The 21,987-nt window shown below is 48.6% G+C and overlaps 1 protein-coding gene across 1 annotated transcript in view; it reads right to left on the reverse strand.

Moving 5' to 3' along the window:
* The window catches only part of ANKDD1B (ankyrin repeat and death domain containing 1B), a 55,764-nt gene that overhangs the window by 3,686 nt on the left and 30,091 nt on the right, over window positions 1–21,987 (reverse strand). The window contains exons 10-15 of the mRNA XM_014830070.3: window positions 17,153–17,251; window positions 13,696–13,794; window positions 10,869–10,967; window positions 6,871–6,966; window positions 3,339–3,540; window positions 1,007–1,138 (exon numbers count right to left, since the gene is read on the reverse strand). Coding sequence (XP_014685556.3) covers window positions 1,007–1,138; window positions 3,339–3,540; window positions 6,871–6,966; window positions 10,869–10,967; window positions 13,696–13,794; window positions 17,153–17,251 — 727 coding nt within the window. The remainder of the gene's footprint in view (window positions 1–1,006; window positions 1,139–3,338; window positions 3,541–6,870; window positions 6,967–10,868; window positions 10,968–13,695; window positions 13,795–17,152; window positions 17,252–21,987) is intronic.

Raw genomic sequence — 21,987 nt, forward strand, 5'->3', positions numbered from 1 at the left:
CTGCCCCCCTCCCACCTTCCCCACACCCCCACCCTGGCCCACACAGACACAAACAAAAACACAGTCATGCACCGAATAATGACAGTGGTCCCGTAAGAATAGTCACATAGAGCCTAGTACCATATAGCCTGGATGTCTTGTAGTCTGTACCATCTAGGTTTGTGCCTGTACCGTAGGGGAGGAAGAAATTTTCCTCTACCCTTCTGGATTCTTCTGGCTGCTCTAAGAATTAAATTGATATGAGGCAGATTAACAGAAGAAAAACAAAAGTTTAGTAACATGTATACTTGAGAGAAACCCAGGAAACCCAAGCTCACCAAAATAGCCAAAGCCCTCACCTTAAATACCGTCCTCAGCTAAAGACAAAAGAAGATGTTGGGGGCGGGGAGAGTCGGGGACTTCAAAGGGAAGGAAGGCAGTTCACAGGTAGGTGAAAAGGAGCAAACATTTGGAAAACAAGTGTTTGTTTGGCCACAGAAACAGAAGAACACAGATGGGAGCCCACAAACAGGCTCTTCTCGCTTCCTCCCTGTCTGCACCTGGTTCCCATGATGCTAAGGTGATGGCTCGCTTCCTGACACAGGGTTTTTTATCTGAATTCTTTTAGGCAGTTAAGGCGGAGGCAACAAGAGAAACTGTCTGAGTCTTCTGTTTCTTAAAAATAATCAGCCTAAAATAATCCTCATGTTAAAGAGACACATTTTGGGGTGGCAAATTTTGTTCCCCTTCAATACACTCTGTGATGTTTGCACAATGACAAAACGGCCTAACAGTATCCCCATCGCTAAGCGACACATGACTGTACTCCTCTACTTTTCAAACCCCCAGCAGTAGGATGAAAATGGGACCAGTATCGACACTCACCAATGGAGAAGCTGCAGACTCTGTATGAACCACAGCTAACGCCAAGCCGGGACTGCTGCTGGTCAACAGCAGTAACATTTCTATGGACTTCCCCACCATTTTAAGGGAGCAGGAGTTTCTAGCTGCTAGAACTGCAACTCACCAGCCAGCTCTGGGAAGCCCGCTCGTACCAGCTCTTCGTACAGGTGCTTGACCGGCGCGGCCTGGGTCAGCAGGGCCCCGTGCAGCCAGATGAGCAGAGCCCGGTAGCCGTGTTCACGGAAGCTTTCCTTTCCTGTGCCAAACACAAAAGGTCAGAGGTGAAACACCACATGCTGGGGTCTCCTTCCTGTGACCTTGATTCTAGCTGAATGTTCTCTATCACTGCGGTCACAAGTTCCTTCCTCTTCTGATGGCTGTTGGCTAAAAAGCCGAGGGGACGAAAGCCCTTCTGGTTCCCCTCCCAGGTGCCTCTGTAGCGTGACCAGAGTTTGGATTCGCTCCAGCACTTGCCGCGCACCTACTATGTTTGACGCAACCAAGGGGCTGGATAAGGGACTCAACAGCCGCGCCCCTGCTGGGCGGTGTGGGACAATCTTGACGAAACGTGGAGCTTTGCTTCAGTGTTCAGGTAGCACTGCCGCAGCCCAGCACTCCTCGCCGTGCACACTTCCCCAGGGATCTGCTCCGAGGCAGCCGTCTGGGCTGAGGATCTGCAGTCTAAGGAGCTCCCGGTGCCACTGCCGCCACCGCCTGGCAACCACACTCTGAGCAGCAAGCACGTCCCGTGCTGCCACTCCAGTTTCCAGCGGAAGTCCGCATCCATGGGCCAGGATCCCTCTCGGGGTAAATACTCACTGGATACCTAAGCTCTGAGAGGTGGTGTGGGGCTATGGAGACAGGAAGCCGTCGTCACCCCCGGAAGGAGCTCCCAGTGACAAACGCAGGACAGGCCCCTGGCTCTATCGCGTGTGTGCAGGAGCAGACAGGTGCCAGGATAAGCTGGGTCTGAGCTCCAGGGAAGAAGGTGCTGGGCTGACTGTCACAGGGGCGGGAGCTTCAGGGAGAGCGAACTGCACCTATACAGACCGCACTCCTAGGTGAGCCGTGTGCCTTCCCGACTTTGCCCTTGCCAAACCACTGTTTCTTACATGCCATCATCAGTGCGTCACTCCTTTGCTCAAAAGCCCACAGACTCCCCAGTGCCAGTAGCATTACCAGGTGACAATATAACTGGATTGTGAATGTTCCCGTTATCATGCCAACTAGATGATAAACTCCATACGGAGCTGACGTCCCCCTCACGGCACAGCTGAACACACTGCACACGCGTCACGCTGGACTGAGCCACTTGAAAATGCCCCTGTCCTGCTGGCAAGTACTCTGAAGGTGTGCCGGATTTCCAAGTCATTTCTTCAGGTCCAGAGGGACTTCCAGAAGGCAACTCAGTTTTCATAAAGACATCACAGAACACCATATGCCTCGTTAGCAACAAAGGAGAAATCTTAACAATAAAGAAGAAATCTTTTCAGAAACTGTAGCCAATATGCAACATTTTCAAAGCATTAGCTTCCATTTTTTCACATTCAAATGTATCCTTAGCGTTAGCAATAAAACGTTCCATGATTTACTCGCCCGTGGCAAGGAGCACATGCTCGCGGGCTGCGTTTCTGCCAGCTCTGACTCCCAGCATCAATAATTTGAAGCAACCCCTGAGAGAAGGACTCATTCTCATCTCACGATACCCAGGCAAGGAAAGTGCTCGGAATAGAAAGTTTTGCCAAGAAGAATTTGCTTCTTTGTTTTGAAAGCTAATAAGTTGATTAATGCCAAACAAACTTTCTATATTCTCTAGGTTTTGGCCAAATCATAAAAAAGCAAAGCTAAGGACTCCAGCTGACCGACCTCACTAACAGAGCCGGGTCTGGCGCAAGTGTTTCCATGGCTTGGCATCCTCTAACAGAGAGGCTGGAGCCCACATGCTTCTCATGGGACAGCCGGTCTTGCCCAAGGCCATGTCCTACGAGAACCCTTTGCCCCGGACCTGGTTTAAGGGATTCCTGGTGGAGTGGAAGCCCTAAATGATGCACCTTTGGTTAGGGAATAAACCCATTCGCTCCAGGACAGTCTCGAGGAACACCAGAAATCAGGTTGGCTTCTCAGTGACAAGCCAACTGTGAAATCCTTGCTTCCTTGGTGCCCATTCAGTTGGAACCTGAATTTCCTTCCAGGCTAAAGGCCACTTTTCAATATGGCTCCATGAAAGCAATCATCATTTGCAAACTTCAGTTACTGCAGCTTCTCGTGAGTATTCGCCATCTGCAAAGTCTCCAGTCACATTTGCGACCCTAAGCTAAGTGTCCCCTTCCTGGGCCCTTGAGGGCTGATGCTCATCGTGAGCGCAGGGCACTTACTTGGAAGACCTGCCTGCCACCAGGAAGGCGGCTGCTCCTAACGCTGACGCCGCCTGCCCACGTCACCCAGGCAGCGCTCACCTGACCACTGCTCCTCGATGGCTCTGATCTGCTCATCCGTAAAGTTCCACGAACGGGCCAGCCTCTGCCACTCGCCGGCCTTCAGCTGACGGTAAGCCAGGTTCCAGAGGAGCCTGCGAATGTGCCTGGTCTCCACACTGTGATCTTGCTTGAAGGTCAGAGGAAAGCTGACGGATGGGTCCCGGCTGCTCTCGCCATGCTCCTAAATCGAAAGGAAGTGTAGCAGATGATTTCAGGCATTTTCTGCTTATTGCCTTATTTCAGAGTGTATATATTTATATTTAAATATAAATTATAAATATATTTTATATATATTTATATAAATATAAATTATAAAAAATAAATATAAAAATATTTTTTTTCCAGATATAACTGGCAAGGAGGCAACCAAGACTATGTTTTAAGGTCACCTGTCACTGGGTCATTATTTGTCATTCAAGATGGAGACAAATGTCTGAGATAAAAAGCTTGAGCACTGTTGGTCTGACTCAGGCAATAGGAGGGGTTTTGCCCAGCTGTGCCCCAGGCTTCTATCGCAGCCTGCTGACTGACAGTTCCCCACCCCAAAAGAAACAGGGGCCGCCTTGGCTAAGGAAACGTCACAACAGCAAATGTCTTTAACGGTCTGACTCTCAACCCACATCCCCTTCTTCCGGGTGTGCGATGTTCTCATAGCAAGCTTTCAGTGGGGCTCAGACTGAGTTACTCTCAGTAAGACTCCACAGCTGGTCCCTCCCTTCATCCTGCTCTTTGGCAAGTGCGAGGGATGTAAAGTATGAGCCTAACTGTGGGGGCCCAGGGAGGACAGGAGTCCATATCATGTTGTTTTAAGCCACTGCATCTGGGCCTACCCCAACAACACCGTGCCTGGATTGATATCTTGTTTTTAGATTTTTCAAAGATGCCTTTTGTCCCTTCTGCAGAACCCACCAGAGTCCTGCAGAATCCAACCAAGAAAACTGGAGAAAACCTCCAAGTGGAAGCAGTCGTCCCAATTTCCTAGAGCTGCACCTGCCACACGCATGCCGTCAGGGCTGCAGACTGTCCTCCTCCAGGAGGCTGCAAACCAGCTGAGGACATGCAGACGCACAGCCCACCAGGTTAGGGACTTCCCGTCAGTTCTCTCCCTTCTTCCAGAGTGACTTCTGTTTTTGTCTTTCATTTCAATAAAAGTGAATCTTAATGAAAGATACTCTGAACAGCAAGACGAGAGTCAATGCTGGGGCAGGAAGTGGACTAAAAAGTGTATGGGGACCTGGTTTTCAAAACCTATGAGAACACGGTGGGGCTTGCCCCTCAACCCCCATCATGGGTCAGCCTGAACCCTTCACAGCATCAGCAATCTCCTCTGGGCAGGTCTACAAACTCCTGGGGAGCTGGGACAAGGAGAAGGGCAGGCCTTTCGCTAGTATCTGGACTTTGTGGTCAGAACTGGGATAGGACGGGGAGCTGTGAATTACCCATAATCCTTTCAGAGACTGTACAATGCACAGTCTTCACTCCAGCCTCAGCTTTCCTCCCACAGGGCCTAGCTCCTAGGGACTCCCAAAAGGGGTAAGGTGGAGGGTGGGGGACCCAATAAATTTGGGAGCCATGTGCATTTCACTTTTTCCTTTCCCCCTCATTCTATCGCCCGAAACAATGATGAATCCAACAAGATCCAAACCCCGATACCACGAGGCAAAGGGAAGAGTGCAAAGAGCCCCTGCAGTCACCAGGGCTCTACAGCATGTTTATTTCTTTGAGAAATTTGCACGCTTTGTGCATTGCGGGGTTGGGCTGGGTGGTGCTTCAGGCTTCCAGAGGAATGGGCCAGGGATTCCGAAAGCCCAGGTCTTTTTCAACAGTCAGTGGAGCGTGAATAGCTCGTCTGCCAAAGCACTGAACTATTTGCAGGAGTAACAGGAACCAGAACCGGTGAAAATTAAAATAGCATAAGCCGGATTTTAGGAAGCTCTCATTTGCCTCCGAACCATTGAATTTAATGATGGATGACTGGGTAGTTAGGCAGATGGGTAAATAGATAGAAGAGAGGAAATTTCAATCACTCTTTAATCTTTTTATTAGGAACTATTTTATATTAGGTCAGGATAATAACTTAGAATAAACTTAATAACAGAGAATTTTAAATAATAAATTATAACAAATGCATTTGGTAAAAAAACAAATTTTTAAGGATATATGTTAAAAAACAAGTATTCCTCCCACCCCAGACCCCAGGTTCCCAGTTGACACCAGGGTTAACAACTCGTACCATTTCTGGGGTCTACTCCAGCTATATTTAGGTATGATATATGATTTTCAAAGTTCATCTAACTCTCACATCTTAAGGATTTGTTAGGAAAGAGGCTTACTCATTTGGTGGAAAAGTAATTTATTCTCACCTAGGGAAGAGAACCTAAAAATGCTAATAGGGATTAAAAATAAGAACCAATGAATATTTCTATTTTTAAAGAAAATGTAAAAAGAACAATTTAAAGAACAAAAGAAAAGGTGGAACTTGGGAAAGTTATCATCAATAAAATACAGTGATGATCTAAGAAAATGAGAATGAGGCTAAGACAAAGAGGAAGAGAAACAGGAGAAGGACCAGCAGAAATCAGAGGAGGAGGGAGAGAGATTAAACAGAGAAGTCTAATTGTCACAGAAATGTTGTCTTCTTTGTTTCACAGGCAAATAAGAGAAGTTTGAGGAGGATGGTGTGGCTTTTAAAATGACCCATGTATAGCAGGAGCACTGGGCCAGTTGAACAGGATTGTGAGCAAGGAGGCAAATCGGAGCCTTTTGCCTTCAGGATTTAAGGGAAACGTCCACGGATTGGCAAATTGGACAGCAATCCAGGCTGGAGGCTCCCCAGGGATAGGCTAGAGGGATCAGGACTCAAATTCTGGCCATTGAGCCTAGGATGGCAACACCACACACGAGAGGTGGAGAGTGAGGCTGGTAGTGAAATCCCTGCCCAAGGGCACAGACCCGAATCTGTGGGATTCAGCGAAGGGCGGTCTACTGAGAAGCTGCAGGGTGGCAGCCGTCAGATGAAGGAATAACGAAAGAAGGCAGAAAGAATGTCTTGGAGAGAAGCTGTTTGTGTTCTCAAGATAAATAAGGTTTTCGTGACTCTCACAGAACACCTGAGTGCTGGAGAGGGCGCGTAGGGGTGTGTTGAAAATTGCAGACCCAGAAATAGGAACTTCCCTACCACTCATTAGAATGTGGGTCTGGGAACTTCCAGAAGGGACCATGGCCAAGACTCCATGATAGGTCACAGCCAGGAGCCAGCCACCCAGGGCACGCACGCGAGGCCCATTAGAGCCAACGTGGCCTGGGCTGCTTGGCCCAGGTGAGCTCTCCACACTTCAGTCCTACTGCTGACAAGGCAAAGGAAGAGGAGGAGGAGAGGCAGCTGTTCATCCCAGGAACGGGGCAGCCAGGCCAGAGGGACAGCTAGAAAGACTTACACAGCCCCGCGCTGCCCTCTAAGAAGACAAGGGTGTGGAAGAGGTCCTGCCGAGCTGGAATCGTCCTTGCTTACCTCTCTCCAGGCGTAATATCTCTCCGCTTTAATGAGCATGTCCACGACAAGGCTGTGGTTGCTCCTGGAGGCCACGGCCAGGGCCGTCTTCCCTTGCTAAAAGTTACAAATGAAAGTGTCAGATGGTATGGTTAGGCACTCTAGCTTTGGAACGGGGGTCTGGGCTCCAATCTTGATCCTGCTGCTTCCTTGCAGGGTGACCTTGGGCCAGTCCTTAGCTTCTCTGGGTCTCAATGACTACCCCACAGTGCAGTGGAAAGGGGTAAATGTGAGGAGGTACATGAAGCCCTAGGACTCTGCAGGGCCCATGGTAACTGTCCACGATACTAGATACCGACAGTGTCAGGTGCCGTGTCAACTGGGCAGGGGCAAAGGACCCACCATCAACAGGAGATGTTCACACACGCTCTACCAATGAGAACCCAAACTTTCCTCCAAGACCCCCAGGGCCTGCCGGGCTCACTGCCCTGGGAGTGCTCCGCAGATAAACAACACGATCATACATTTTCCTCCTCCAAAGGCTGACTCCACCTGTGGCAGAGGCTTCAGTCAGTGCCCCCCACCCCCACACCACCAACAGCCTTTTCTTCCTCTCTCCTTTAGGAAGAGACCTTCTGATTTCAGCTGGGCACTTGACCACCCGAACATTTCCCAGCCTCCCTCGCACTTAGGTATGTGACCTAAGTCTGGCCAACGTATGTAAATGGAGGCGGCACATGCAAGTTCTGGGAAGTATCTCTACAGAGAGAAGGAATGTCCTCCTTCCTTCCCTTCTCCTCCTGAGTGGAGTGGGGCATGACGGCGGGAGCTTGAACCAGGAAGTGGAAGCCATGTGTCAAGGAGGGTAGAGTAACAAGACAGAAAAGGGCTAGAACTTACTAAGAATAATATCAATCATGACAACACTACTAATTCATAGCACAGAATTCAGCTCACTGGACTCCTATCTAGGATTTTTTCCTCTTATATGACACTGCCTCTACCCAAGGGTGAGGGGTTGAAATCTTAACCAAATGGAATGAGCAACAACAGTTGTTCTGGACATCATTTTGGGCATGAGCTGCCTGGAGCCCAGATGGTACCTTATACAAATTTCAAAAAGGTGTGCCTTTCTCAAGACAGACAGTGCTCAAAGCCAGGACACACAGCCTTGCAAGAAGCATCCCCTAGATTTTATGCAGCACACAATCTAGACATTTCTTGCTGAGCAAGAGATCATGGTTCTCATTTCTTTTAAAAATGACCCATGAAGAATTTGCTCAGGGATCTTAAAGATAACGAAAATGAATGGTCAGAAATTCCAATCTTAGGAACCCATGTTCCTATGCTTAGGGATCCAGAAATTATCCCAGTAATTCTCTCCCGTGGCTGAGTATCTCCAACAAGTGCAACTTGCACCAACCTGAATGATCTGGCTGTCAGGCCAGGAGCTGAGACCCAGGTGGGTCTGAAAATTAGGGCTGAAAGGAGTCAACTTCTAATCAAAAGAGACAGTAATGAAATTAGGAAGAACTGCATTTTGCAGGCATTTAGCAAGCCTTTAATTGTATGCTCTCTAAATTCTGGCTGGTAAAGCCGTTTGAATCACCATAATCAGCCTATTTTGGGAAGACAGCATTCTGAGAGCCTGAGTTTTCGAGCTCATAGGAAAACCTTGCGAAGAGCGTGCGCTGCGTGAAGACCCAAATACTCCCGCCTGCGGGTGGGCGGCCCTCGGGAAGGGCACCTGGGGGCCATGCCTCCGGCTCAGAGGGCAGGTTTCTGGGAAAGTCAAATTTACACCAAACCTTGACTCTTTTTCCCCATCCAGATCTTAATTCAGTCTTAGAGAGAGTCACTTACCTTTGGTAAAAATTGTAGGAGTGGGTAGAAAAGGTAGTTTTTATGCATTAATTAAGTATGTACTGCATGCCAACTATGTGCCAGACCCGGAGAAGAAAGAGGGAGAGGAAGACGGGAAATCCTGGAAAACCAAATGGTGAGGCCCAGTAAACTGTGGGGTTTTGTTTCGAAAACAGTCAAGTTGTAGCGTTGACAGTGTTTACTGGAATATCCATCCACTAGCATCGAGGGGCCCAGTATGAATCCCTGCTCAATGATATGGATTCTCTACCCAGAAGACTGCCCTGGAGGTGTTGTTAATGAAAAAGTAGAGTAAAGTACAAAAAGAAACCATGGGAAAATGCTAACGCTAAATGTTCAGGGGCGTTAACGAGCCACGACCGCTGGAAGCGGTGGGATTCCAGCTGAGTGATGGAATGATGAGCCGGGGTGTTTTCTTTCCTTACGCTTTTCTAAGTTTTCCAAATTGTCCACAGTGGGCTGGTATTAGCTTTATCATCATTTTTCAAAAAGTTACTTAAAAAACTGACACACAGAGAAAACAAAAATAATGTATCACACTTCAGATCCCACAAACGTTAACGCGTGTGACTCTGAAACAGAGGAGGCTTGCGCTGGGAATAGGGGACATGCCCAGCGGATGGATGGTGTGGGTGAAGACAAGGAAGGGAAAAACTGCCAGCTCTGGAAGCAGTCACCTCCGCCGACCACTGTAGGAAAGTGCTGGACAACCAAGCAGCCAGTGGCCTTGGCTTTGAAGCCAGGCTGTACCTCTTACTGGTGTGTGACCGTGATGTCATCAAATCTTTCAAATCTTCTCTTGAAAACTGGGATAATTTTGTCCACTTCGGAGAGGAGACATGAGGACTGAAATAAGACAGTGTGTGAGCCCTAAGAGGGCTGCGCACAGCCACATCCTGCTTTCACTCCTCTCGGGAAAGTGGGACCCTAACGACGCCGTCCCACAGCCCTCAAAGCTGAGCCTGCGTCACTGCATCGCTTAAAAGAAACGAAGCTGTATTTCCTTAAAAACAAGTCTACACAGCAGCCAAAAGGTGGAAGCACCCCAAGTGTCCGTCCCCAATGTGGCGTATACATACAATGGAATACCTCTCAGCCTTGAAAGGAAGGAAATCCCAACATGCCACAACGTGGATGAACCTTGAGGACATTATGCTCAGTGAAATGAGCCAGGCACAAAAGGACAACTACGTATGACTCCACTTACATGAGGTCCCCAGAGCCGTCCGATTCACAGAGACAGAAAGTAGAATGGTGGTTGCCAGGGGCTGGGGGAGGAGGAAATGAGTAGTTGTTGTTTAGAGTTTCAGTTTTGTGAGATGAGAAAGCTCTGGAGACTGGTTGCCTAACAACGTGAATGCTTAACACTGCTGAACAGCATGCTCAAAAATGGTTAAGGCGGTACAGCTTATATTATGCGTATTTTGCAATTAAAAATTTTTAAATAAACTTAAAAAACAAGTTTCGACACGTGTAAGTTTATTCACCGCAGCTCTGTCTATAATAGCAAAAGCTCAGGGCAACTTATATGCCCATCAGTTGAGGGCTAAGCATATTATGACATGTCCATACCACAGTCTTTTATGCAGCTGGATAAAAAGAATGGAGAACCTCTCCATGGACTAACATGGAACCATGTCCACTTTCTATTGGAAAGCGAAAAACGCTAAGCATAGGACAATGTGTATAGGTACGCCACCATTGTATAAAAGGACAGAGGAATGGAATAAGAGCGTCATATATTTACGCTTGCTTGCATATGCATAAAGAAACTCTAGAAAGAAGAAATTTCTAATAATGGATACATATAGAAGGGTACTGTGGGAACCAGACAAACAGGGACAAGGGTGCATGGGAAATTATTGCTATAAAACCTTTACTAATTATATGTTTTTATTTTTGGACCATGGGAATCCATAATCTTTTCAAAAATTTAATGAATAGTTTGAATTTTTAAAACACATTATTTTATTATTCAGAGAGAATTCCTACCGACATCTCTCAATCAAAGTCGGGATGTTTCCTGACTGCGGAGGGAGGTTTCTCCAGTTTGCGTGCATTTTCCACAAGGCTCACAGCCGACAGGGAGGGCGCGGCCACCACGCCAGCTGGCCAGCACGAGGCCGTGGAAGTACCTTATCAATGGCCTTCAGGTCGCAGCTGGCCTGCAGCAGGGCTTCCACCAGCTCCACATGCCCAAGGTCAGCCGCCACGTGCAAAGGAGTCTGCCGCCTCTGTCGAGAGAAATTTCAAAAACGTAAGCCAAGAACGTGAAGGAGGGAAAAAAGCTTGCACAGAAAAAAGGCAAAGGGAAAGTTGCAGTGTCCAATATGGCACAAGGGACAACAGAGAAGATCACGCACTTTTGCACAGGTTCAGGGGATGTTCACTGCAGTGTTGTTCATAACTGTGAAAAAGTGAAAGGGAGCTACATGTTTAACAAGGAGACGCAGATAAACTGTGGTATATGCACACATGGAATCAGTAGGCAAGCATTAAAAATGATTTTTTTAAAAAGATTTCAGTTTGAGGTACCTAGTCAAGCTCACCCGGACTGGAAGGGTGGCTGCCAGGGGCCGGAGGAGGGAACAGGGAGCTATTGTCTAATGAGTCTGCAGTCTCAGCTCGGGAAGATGCAAGAGTCCTGGAGAGGATGGTGGTGTTGGGTGCTCAACAATTTGAAGGTATTTAATGCCACTGAACTGTACACTTAAAAATGGATAAAATAGGGCCAGCCCCATGGCCCAGCGGTTAAGTTCGCGCACTCAGCTTCGGCAGCCTGGGGTTTCGCCAGTTCGGATCCCAGGCATGGACATGGCACTGCTCATCAGGCCATGCTAAGGTGGTGTCCCACATAGCACAACCAGAGGCACTCACAACTAGAATATACAGCTGTGTACCGGGGGCTTTGGGGAGAAGAAGAAAAAAAAAATGGATAAAATGGTAAATTTTATGTTAGATGTATTTTACCACAATAAGAAATTATTTCAAGGATTATTTTTAAAAACAAAAAAATGCTTATGATATAACATTAAAAACCTGAGGAAACAACACTATATGTAGCTGAGCTCAATTTATACATAAATATTTATATAGAAAGAGAAGGAAATACATCATGACGTAAAGAATGATAATGTCTTGAGCGAGGGATTAGAGGTTATTTTTATTGCCTCTTGATTCTTTTCTCTATTTTGTAAATTTCCTACATTATAAAGTATAAAAGAGTGGAAGACTTCTAATTTCTTTCTGGAATAATCATTTTCATATCAAGAGGATGAGAGTGTTTCCAAAGCAGCATAAAAACACAAGACAATCACCCATCTTAACCCCCCACCTAAAGGAATGCTGATGTGAAGACATTTCTAAAATATTAGGACAGAACGTCGGTTATGATCTAGCCCAACCCCTAAACCAGAGAGAGCAAGCAACTTCCCCAGGGCCACACAGCTGGGCAATAGCATCTGGCCCAGTGCTCTTCCTGCCCGAGCATAGGGCCAACCCGCTTGGAGTATTAGCAGAATTAATATCCAAAAGTTATTAAAGACTCCGGTTTGGGTGACAATGTGCCCCTCTGGGGGCTCATCATCCAAGACGTCGCACTTACGCAGCAAACCTATCAAAGGTCTACACTGACACAGAACAGACACAAGTGTAATTCATCAGATACCAACAAAATCTCGTCCTGACAACGCCGCTATAAGTCTAGAAGGCAGGCAACGCACCAGAATATTAATAAGAGTTATCTTTCTCTGGGGAGCTCACAAACAAATGGGAAGTGTTTAGGTTATTTATGTTTTCTTATTTTTTGTACATTCCTGGTCTAACAAACAATGGAAATGATAAAATCTAGTCCTATAACCAGATGGCATCCTAACAAACCCTCCTTCTGTGGAATGGATCGCCAATTCTGGTGAAACCAAAATCGCATGGAGCAAAGATTCTGCCCATTAGGACAGATCTGGGGCATTAACAGTTGAACATGTAAGTATATTTAATAACGAGAGGGGTCTTCCCCCAAACTTCTGGGATAGTAGAAGACGGGGAGGAAGGTCCTGGGGGAAGGACGTGTCAGAAGTGGGACAAGTCTCCACTCAGCTCGGGGCACAAATGAGCTCACGGGCTGGAGCTGGAGGAGACAGCAGGGGGCTGGGTCAGTGTGCTGGGCTCACCATGGAAACTGCGGGCTACCCACTGGGTTAGCACAGGCACGCCCACTGCACTCTCTCACCTGGGGGCACACCCGAGGCTCCTGGGAAGGAGACACTCTCCTTCCTGGGAGGAGTCCAGGGGTCTCATCATCCTCAGGACTCTGAAAGTAGGCTCCTCTCACAAGAGTTTCTCTTCCCACTCCCGACAGCTCCTGGAAGAGGGCGGCTCAGCCCAGCCCGGGCAGCAGGCCCCTTAAGACAGCGCCCTCCCCATCCTCTTTAGTCTTCCACCTCAGCATTTCAATGTCCAGCCAGTGATGGATTCCTCTTATGGGGCATTTGATTCTGCTCCAGTGGATTGATTCATGGTGATATATTTATTCCAAGAGGTCTCTTTTTGCCTTTGTGCAAAAGGAAGACACATCTGCTGTCTCTCATATAGAAACAAAGCTTCCTTCTTATGGCGAAGGGCTCCTGGCCAATAACAAGATTTCACATGCGGAAGTCGCCTTTGATTTAAAGAGCCTCTGGCAATTTACCTCTGAGCTACTGTTTATCCATCAGAAGTGCAGGGCCTGTTAAATGTGAACAGTTTAATAACGCACTGGCTGAACTCCAGCTGCCTGCTTGAAAACGACAAAGTATGCGTGTGCAAGTGGGAGTGGGGTTACAGAAGAAAAAGGATGAAAAAGAATGTGCATATTCCTCCCAGGAAATTTTAGGGCAGCTTGAACTGGACCAAAACAACCCTAAACCCGCACTGAGCTGAAACAGAAGACAACGGCGCCTCCGCGCTCTGACTCGCCTGGCGTACCTGATCTAAGGCGTCCGTGTCATGCCTCGCGCTTAGTAAGCTGTTCACCACTGTGACGTGGTTGTTGAGAACCGCCAAGTGAAGAGGGGACTCCTTAGGCTGCAGAGAGAAATGACAATTTCAAATCCAGAAGATTCTGGCTTCACCATTCAGATCAAAAAGCGACTCATTTCAGCAGATGTTTCCTGATAATTTACCAAGGACCGAGACTGCCTGGCAGGCGCAGGCCCAGAGCAGTGCTTGGCAATCACTCCATCCCAAGGCTGGGCAGCTACCTGCTCCCCAGCAGTCATCCATCCTAGAACCATGCATGAGCACCTACGATGGGCCAGGCTCTTTTCAGGATGCTGGGGATTCAGCAGTGAACATGGCCCATCCCCAGGAATCCTCCAATTCAGAGGGGTAGGCAAATATCATTTTTTTCAATGACAAAATAAATATAGAATTACAAATTGTGACAAGCGCTTTGGAGGAAAAGTAGAGAGTGGTATGAGAGCACACATTGGGGTGGGCAGAGGGTTGGCCTTCGTGGAGGCCAGAAAGGGCTGTCCTGAAGAATTGACATTTGAGCTCAAATATGAAGGATAAGAAAATATTCAAAACTCTTAATTGCAGGACTTCTCAGAGCCTTCAAAGAGTTGACATGCAGTGGGAATAGCTACAAGGAGGAAAAAGCCTTCACATTCAGCATGTCCTGAACTGACATACCCCAGAGCTCTTTCTCTGTAGAGCACATTGTGGGACTGATGCCCCACTCCCCAGGGGCACCATGCTCGAGCTCGCCCTCCCACCCACAGAGCCCAGCTACAGAGTACTCATTCACCAAGACCTTGCAGCCTGCCCCGCTTTCCTCCTTGTCTGAGGCGAGAACATCTGTCTTCCAGCCACAGCCCACACTCTCGCCCACCTCCAGCGTGGGCTTCCTGCCCAGCCCTGCCAGGCTGCAGGGCCCACGATCACACACAGCCTCCTGCTGCCCCACTCCCACCCGCTGCCGCTGGCCCATGGAGCACGAGGGAAGACATGTCTCCACGGGTAGAGAAGGCAGCTGAGAGGGAAAAGAAGGAGGGGAGAACCCAGTCAAGGCAGGAGAGAGAGGGAGATAAGGGGCATCCTGTGGGGAGGAGATGGGGAGAGGCACAGGTGTGAAAGAGCAAGGGTGGAGACCAGTGCGACATGCGAACAGTGGGGAGCAGAGAGCAAAGTGAGTGGGGAGAAGGAATGCAGATGTGAGGGAGGGCAGGTGATGAGGACGGGGGGCAGCTGTGCTCCAGTGGATGGTGATGTCAGAGTGGGTGACGAGGACAGGGTACAGCCATGCTCCAGTGGATGTATGACATCAGAGTGGGTGACAAGGACAGGGTACAGCCATGCTCCAGTGGATGGATGACATCAGAGTGGGTGACGAGGACAGGGGGCAGCCATGCTCCAGTGGATGGATGACGTCAGAGTGGGTGACGAGGACGGGGGGCAGCCGTGCTCCAGTGGATGGATGATGTCAGAGTGGGTGACAAGGACAGGGTACAGCCATGCTTCAGTGGGATGGATGACATCAGAGTGGGTGACAAGGACAGGGTACAGGGTGCTCCAGTGGGATGGATGATATCCGAGTGGGTGACGAGGATGGGGTACAGGGTGCTCCAGTGGATGGATGATGTCAGAGTGGGTGACGAGGACAGAGTACAGGGTGCTCCAGTGGGATGGATGATGTCAGAGTGGGTGATGAGGATAGGTTGCAGCAGTGCTCCCTTGGGATGGATGATATCAGAGTGGGTGACGAGGACGGAGTACAGGGTGCTCCAGTGGGATGGATGACATTAGAGTGGATGATGAGGACGGGGTACAGGGTGCTCCAGTGGATGGATGATGTCAGAGTGGGTGACGAGGATAGGTTGCAGCAGTGCTCCCTTGGGATGGATGATGTCAGAGTGGGTGATGAGGCAGGGTACAGGGTGCTCCAGTGGATGGATGATGTCAGAGTGGGTGATGAGGCAGGGTACAGGGTGCTCCAGTGGATGGATGATGTCAGAGTGGGTGACGAGGACAGGGTACAGGGTGCTCCAGTGGATGGATGATGTCAGAGTGGGTGACGAGGACAGGGTACCGGGTGCTCCAGTGGATGGATGATGTCAGAGTGGGTGACGAGGACAGGGTACCGGGTGCTCCAGTGGATGGATGACATTAATAAGCAGCAGTGATGCACATCCCACGTATTCTTATGGCAGTATTCACTCCTCGGTCCCTCCCCATAGCGTACACTCTGATTTAAGCACTAGGCTAACAGTGCTTCATTCACACTAACCCCAGCAGTCAGGTCTTCGATTCCCCACTTTATATATGACACAGAGAGATTAACTAACTTCCACAAGGCATCAGAGCTAGGAAGCAGCAGAGACAGGATATGAACCCAGATCTTCCTGGCTCCAGCGTCGGCACCAGGCTCCTTCCCAGGAGACAGAGGTAGATGGATGGAAGAGATGTAGTGATTTGGCCTGGGTGTCCCCAGCACACAGAGGAAGAGAGGAGGAGAAGGAGGACACGTGGCTGGGTGAGCAGGACGGTCGGAGGCCGAGCCAGGGAGGCGGAGGCAGGCAGGGCTGGAGGGGCAGCGGGAAGGGAAGGACTTCTGTGCAGCCTCTTCTGCTCAGGAAGAACTTTCTCTCTTGAGGCACTAAGCACAAAAAAAGACAAAGCACCCCATGTTCCAGGGAAGTGGGCAGTGTCCTTCCTGCGGGGACCACCGGCCGTGCTGGGGCCCAGCCCCTCCTGAGAAACAGGAAGCACCCTTGGACGAACCAGGCAAGTTCAGAGCCAATTTCCCCAAGGCCCTTCTCCAAAAACTACCAGCCCTGGTTCAAAACACATCCCTTCTCTTGAGTTAATACAATGAATAGTAATGGGTAAGCAAGACCAGAGGAAATATTCTCACAGGAGAAACGAAAACAGAGTGGAAAACACAGGAATGTTTCCCATCTAACTCCAGCACAGAGGGCCTTTGTTAATTCTACCAAAGCCAGTTCAAACTTCAGAAAGCCTAAATCAGCATAAAGGACTGACTTTCAAAAGAAAAACAAGATCGCTCAGTGAAGAGGGAAAAAATTATCCATCTCCTTCCCACTGACAGCAGCTTCATCATTTTCCCAGACGGATAAATTTAATGAAAGAATAATGGCATCTCTAGACCCTTGAGAAAGTTTTCACGCAGCAAATATCAATATTTAAAACACAAAGATTTCATTCTGTTCAGGAACTTCAATGACTTTCTAAAATTCATCCCTCGGATTTTATTTCTCAAGATTAAGACAGTCTCCAACAGAAGTCCGTCAGCCTTCCCCGAGAAAATTCCTCCTTTGTGAACACCTCATCCCCGCCCATGTCTGCCTATCTGCCAGGAGCATCTCCCACCCAGCCAGCCTCCAGAGCTGGATCAGAGCCCCTGTGATGGGAACAGACTCACTTCCACCTTAGGGTGCAGATCAACATGCTCACTGAGAAGAAAGCTGACAAGGGAGGCGTGGCCCTTCCGTGTTGCTGTCTGCAAGGCAGTGATGTTGAGCTGCAAGAGACAGGTGGAGAGGGCAGAGGGGATCCCCATTAGAATCCGGCATACTTTCTGGTGTTCATCACAGGGTAACCAATCAACACAATGAAACAGATGACTATTTAAAAAAGAAAATCCAACGTGTTTCCAATATTTTGGGAGGCTTTTTCTTATTCTGTCTCCCATAAAAGAGGCAGAGTCCTAAGTAACACAAGCCCCAGGCAAATGTGAGATAAATTCCCATTTCCCTTCTCTGGAAGGACAGAGTGGACTAGGGCTGTCTTCTCCCTATACACCCTGCAAAGCCCCTCCTTGCACCAAAATAGCTGGCTTGGTATGGGCCCCAAGAAATGCCTCCTGACCAGCAGCTCTCCCCTTTGCAGGCTGGGCTTCAAGGCTTAGCAATGCTGCCTGCGTGCAGCGCTCCCTCACGGTCCTTCCCTCAACTCCTTTAGCACCTCCCCTCGCGTCTGGACCAGCTGCCTCCTCCGCCTCCTGTGCTCAAGGGTCCTCACTTAGTGTCCATACTAGATGGCAAACTGCTTTCCATCAGGGCCTGCTCTTGACCATCCCGCCATCCTCCAAAAGGCCCAGCACGGTGCCTTGCAATAATACAAGGTTGATGAATAGTTACAGATTGATTAATTGTAAGATTGCTACAAAGTATTTTCAGATCCTCCAAACAGGGATGCTGTGGGATATTATGTTTTCCTAAAATGGCTACATAAGTATCTGCCACACCACATGTTCTTCTGTAAGATGACCCTGCCACTCCCCCATCAGGCAGTGGGGTTTATTGCTTCACTCCCTTGAATCTGAGCGGACCCTGTAACTGCTTTGGTCAAGAGAATGTGGCAAAAGTGACAGTGTGCCGGTTCCAGGTGTGGCCACTAACTGGCCTAGCAGCTTCTGCTCCCTACCTCATGGAAGCCAGCTGCCATGCTGTGTGAAGGCCAAGGCACACGGAAACACCACAGGTTGATGCTCTGGTCAAGAGCTGACAGCTGGCCTCACCTGCCAGGCACGTGAGTAGGCCATTGTGGATGTCCGCCTCAGCTAAGCCATCAAATGACTGAAGTCCTGGCCGACATCTGGCTGCAGCCACATAACAGACCCAAAGTAAGAAGCTTCCACCAGAGCCCAGTCAACCCTCAGAGCTACGAAAGGCAATGACATGTGGTTTTAAGGCCCTGTGCTTCAGGTTGGTGTGTTATGAAGCAATAGATAAGTGGGACAGATGCGAACAGGAAGGATACACACTCTGAGTGACCGGATCTGGCTTGGGCTGGTAAGAAATGCCTACGTGGCCTCACATGAGGGCCCCTCAAGCACGAGCCTGACTGTCTTCCTCTGAAAACGACACAACCACCTGCATTCGTTTTCTATTGCTGCTAATAACAAACTGCCACAAACTTAGTGGCTTAAACAATACAAACATATTATCTGACAATGCTGGAGAAGTCTGAAATGGGTCTTGTTGGGCTAAAATAAAGGCCTTTCTGGAGCCTTCAGGAGAATCCCTTTCTTTGCCTTTTCCAGCTTGTAGATGCCGCCCACATCCCCTGGCTCACACAGCCCCTTCCTCCATCTTCCAAGCCGGCAATGGTGCACCGAGTCCTCACACGCCATCCCTCTGACCTGCTCGGCTCGCCTGCCTCCCTCTTCTGCTTTAAAGGCCCCTTGTGATGGCGTCAGGCTTTCCCGGAAAATCCGGGATAGCCTCATTTTATGGTCAGATGATGAGCAACCTCCATTCCCCTTTGCCCTGTAACAGGACGTATTCACAGGCTTCAAGGGTTAGCATGTGGACATCTTTGGGGGCCATTACTCTGCCTACCACACCATCCTACCTCTTTCTCTCAAACCACAGCAATACTGGGAGAATAAATGGGCTAGTAAATGTGTACTGTAATCATAAGTGTCATCTTATTCATTCTACACAAAAATTATTGAGCACTCATGTGCCAGGCACTATGTTAGATAATGGGGGACAGGACTAGGCTGACAAGATCTCTGATATGACAGACCAGTGGAGGTGGACAATCACGGGATCTATTGATTGGTAGACTGGCAGATCGATAAATCAGTAGACTTAGGATAAATCTATTTATTAGATTCTAGATGTTATTAGAATAACACCAGATAGTGATAAGCGCTACAATGAGAAGTAAAAGAACATGACCGGCTGGCCACTTCCTAGCGAGTGAGCAAGAAAGGCTTCTCAGATAGGGTGACATTTAGACCGAGATCAGAATGGTAAGAAGTGCCCCCAAGGGGAAGATCTGAAGTGGAAACAAGCCGTGAAGAACTCGAAGCCAGGAACCCTATAGTAGGAAGGGCTGTGGGAGTCCGTGGCATTTTACCCATGAGAACCATGGGCACAGTGTGTCAGGCCTACAGACTTTTTAAGAGCCAAAGAAGTATTTGAAATCTTAAAAATAAAATTGGTTCCAAGACACCAAAAGAAAATCCCAAATTGAAAGTGAATAAATATTTAATGGACATATTCATACTTCATTGATTGTTAAACGTAATATTCAGAAAATATTCATTACATTCGTAAACCATTGGTAGGTTAAATTTTTTCACCTGCCTCAAATTCCTGAGTATTCAGGGTTCTAAGAAATCAGAGTCAATCATAAATTAGGGGAATTTATCATATCCAAATAATTGTACAAGCACAAATTAAAGTCTTTAAAAATAATTTACACCAGGGAAAAAATGTATTTAATGTGGAATGTGGGAGCATTTAAATACGTCTGATTAGACGTGAGGGTGGGGCCCCCAGAAATGAGTTCTCAGGGTCCAGAAAAGTGTCCCCCGGCCCCGGCAGTGAGGAGGGCCCTGGGGAGAGCCGGGCACCCAGACTCGGCAGCCAGCCACGCAGCACAGACAAGGAAGCCGCGCCCCCACGAAATCCATCATCTCACTCCCATGCCCTCCACAGAAAGGACTGGACCCTTCACGCCCTCCCCTTGTGGGAGAGGACATGAAAGCAATCTCCTGGAGACCAAGACTAAGCAATGTCACAGATGAAGCCTGCCAAGGTCAGAGTAATCGCCTGCAGATGTGAAAGCAAAATGAGTCTGAGGCGTCCCTGCAGCAATGTGCATCTGCACTGCTGGCTTCATGCTTCACCGTTTCCCGGGGGTCTTGGCTGGGCTGGGCGGAGACAGGTGTGGACAGCTGAGGCTGTTGATCCAGGGAGCGTGCTAATGAACGTAGGGGGAAGACTCAAGATGACATAAAAGCTGAAAAATGGACTTCGGACAATTTCCAGGCTGCCTAGGTGAGGCCGAGGCTGTAAGGATGTGGACAAGGCGGGGCCTGCAGTCTCAGTCGGTAGGGAGACGTGAGCACGTGCAAGCCATTACACAGCACGATCCCTCTGAGGGCCAGCAACTGCCTACAGGAGAGAGGGAGGGCACAGAGCAAGAGAGGGAGCCAAAGGCCAGAGCCCCAGGGGAGCTTGCTAAGAGGGAGGCCTTTCCGGTGACTGAGGGTGGCTGCAGACTGGGGGCAGGAGGCACCTGAGCAAGGCCTGAAAAACAGCACAGCTCTCCACAGCCTGAACATCATCTCCTGGGCCCCAGGAGCTCTTAACTTGGCCTTCCTTTATGGCATAAGTAACCTGCAGCATCGGTGGGAATCGCCTCGCACTATCTTCATTTTCCACTTTCTCACAATCTTGTCCAGGTATATACATTTTATACACCAAAACCATATGTGCAAACATGTTTTTTCAATTAGTGTTCTATCATGCATGTTTTCTATATTGCAATATATTTACTATTTATCATTAATATTCTTTTATGGCTACAAAATTTTCCAAAAGCAACAGGTGCACCGAGCTTGCCCTCAGCCCTCCTGACCATTCGCTGCACTTACGGATGTACCCGATTCTCGCCTGCTGGAGGGGCCTTTAACATCTGTCTTACTGCAGGCAGCTCTTTCCCCCTCTGTGGTTACTCCCTTAACTTCCTAACACGGGTGCAAGGAAAGTGACAAACTGCTTTCAAAGGTCATACAAATGGACATTCCTGCCAGTCGAGCACAGGGGAGAAAACATCACCCATTTGGGATTTTATTCTTGATTCTAGTGTTTCCTCTTCTGAAGAGGAATTGTGTACACTGTGCTGATATGGCGAGATCTCCAAGACATACTGGCAGTTAAAGCAACAACAGGTGCAGAGCAGGGTATGTATAAATAGCCACCATTTCTGTGGGCTGAGTATGTACAGGTGCATCATTTAGTCACATTTTCCACGTGACTGCCTGGAAAATTCCTGCAAGATTAAAGAAACTATTAATCATGTGAGGTCTGGGGAGGTGAAATTGAGATGCAGAGTTGGAAAAAGACACTTTCATCATACACCCTTTGGTACTATTCAAGTTTTCTGGTTTTTTCACTATAATTTAAAATTAATTAGAAAACCAAAAAATGACAGTGAACTGCTCCAAAGCCACACCCGGTGCCACGTGGAGAGGCTGGGGCACCAGCAAGAACCCTGCACTGCCACGAACTAGTTGTAGGACGCTGGGTGAGCGCCTTAACTTTTCTGAATTCTAGTGTTCTCATCTAAAAAATGAAGATAAGTGTGAGAGCATCTTAGCAGCAGAGTGTTCTGTATTTAGAAGAAGGCAGCTTCCTGTCTCCTTCAGGCTCCAGGCTGACCCCTCGGGTTTTCACACGACAACCTTTCCTTCAGCATCTACTCTTTAAGCCCGGCCTGCACTGGCTGCTGGGCAGA

The sequence above is a fragment of the Equus asinus genome, chromosome 9, assembly GCF_041296235.1.
Source record: "Equus asinus isolate D_3611 breed Donkey chromosome 9, EquAss-T2T_v2, whole genome shotgun sequence".
NCBI lineage: Eukaryota > Metazoa > Chordata > Mammalia > Perissodactyla > Equidae > Equus > Equus asinus.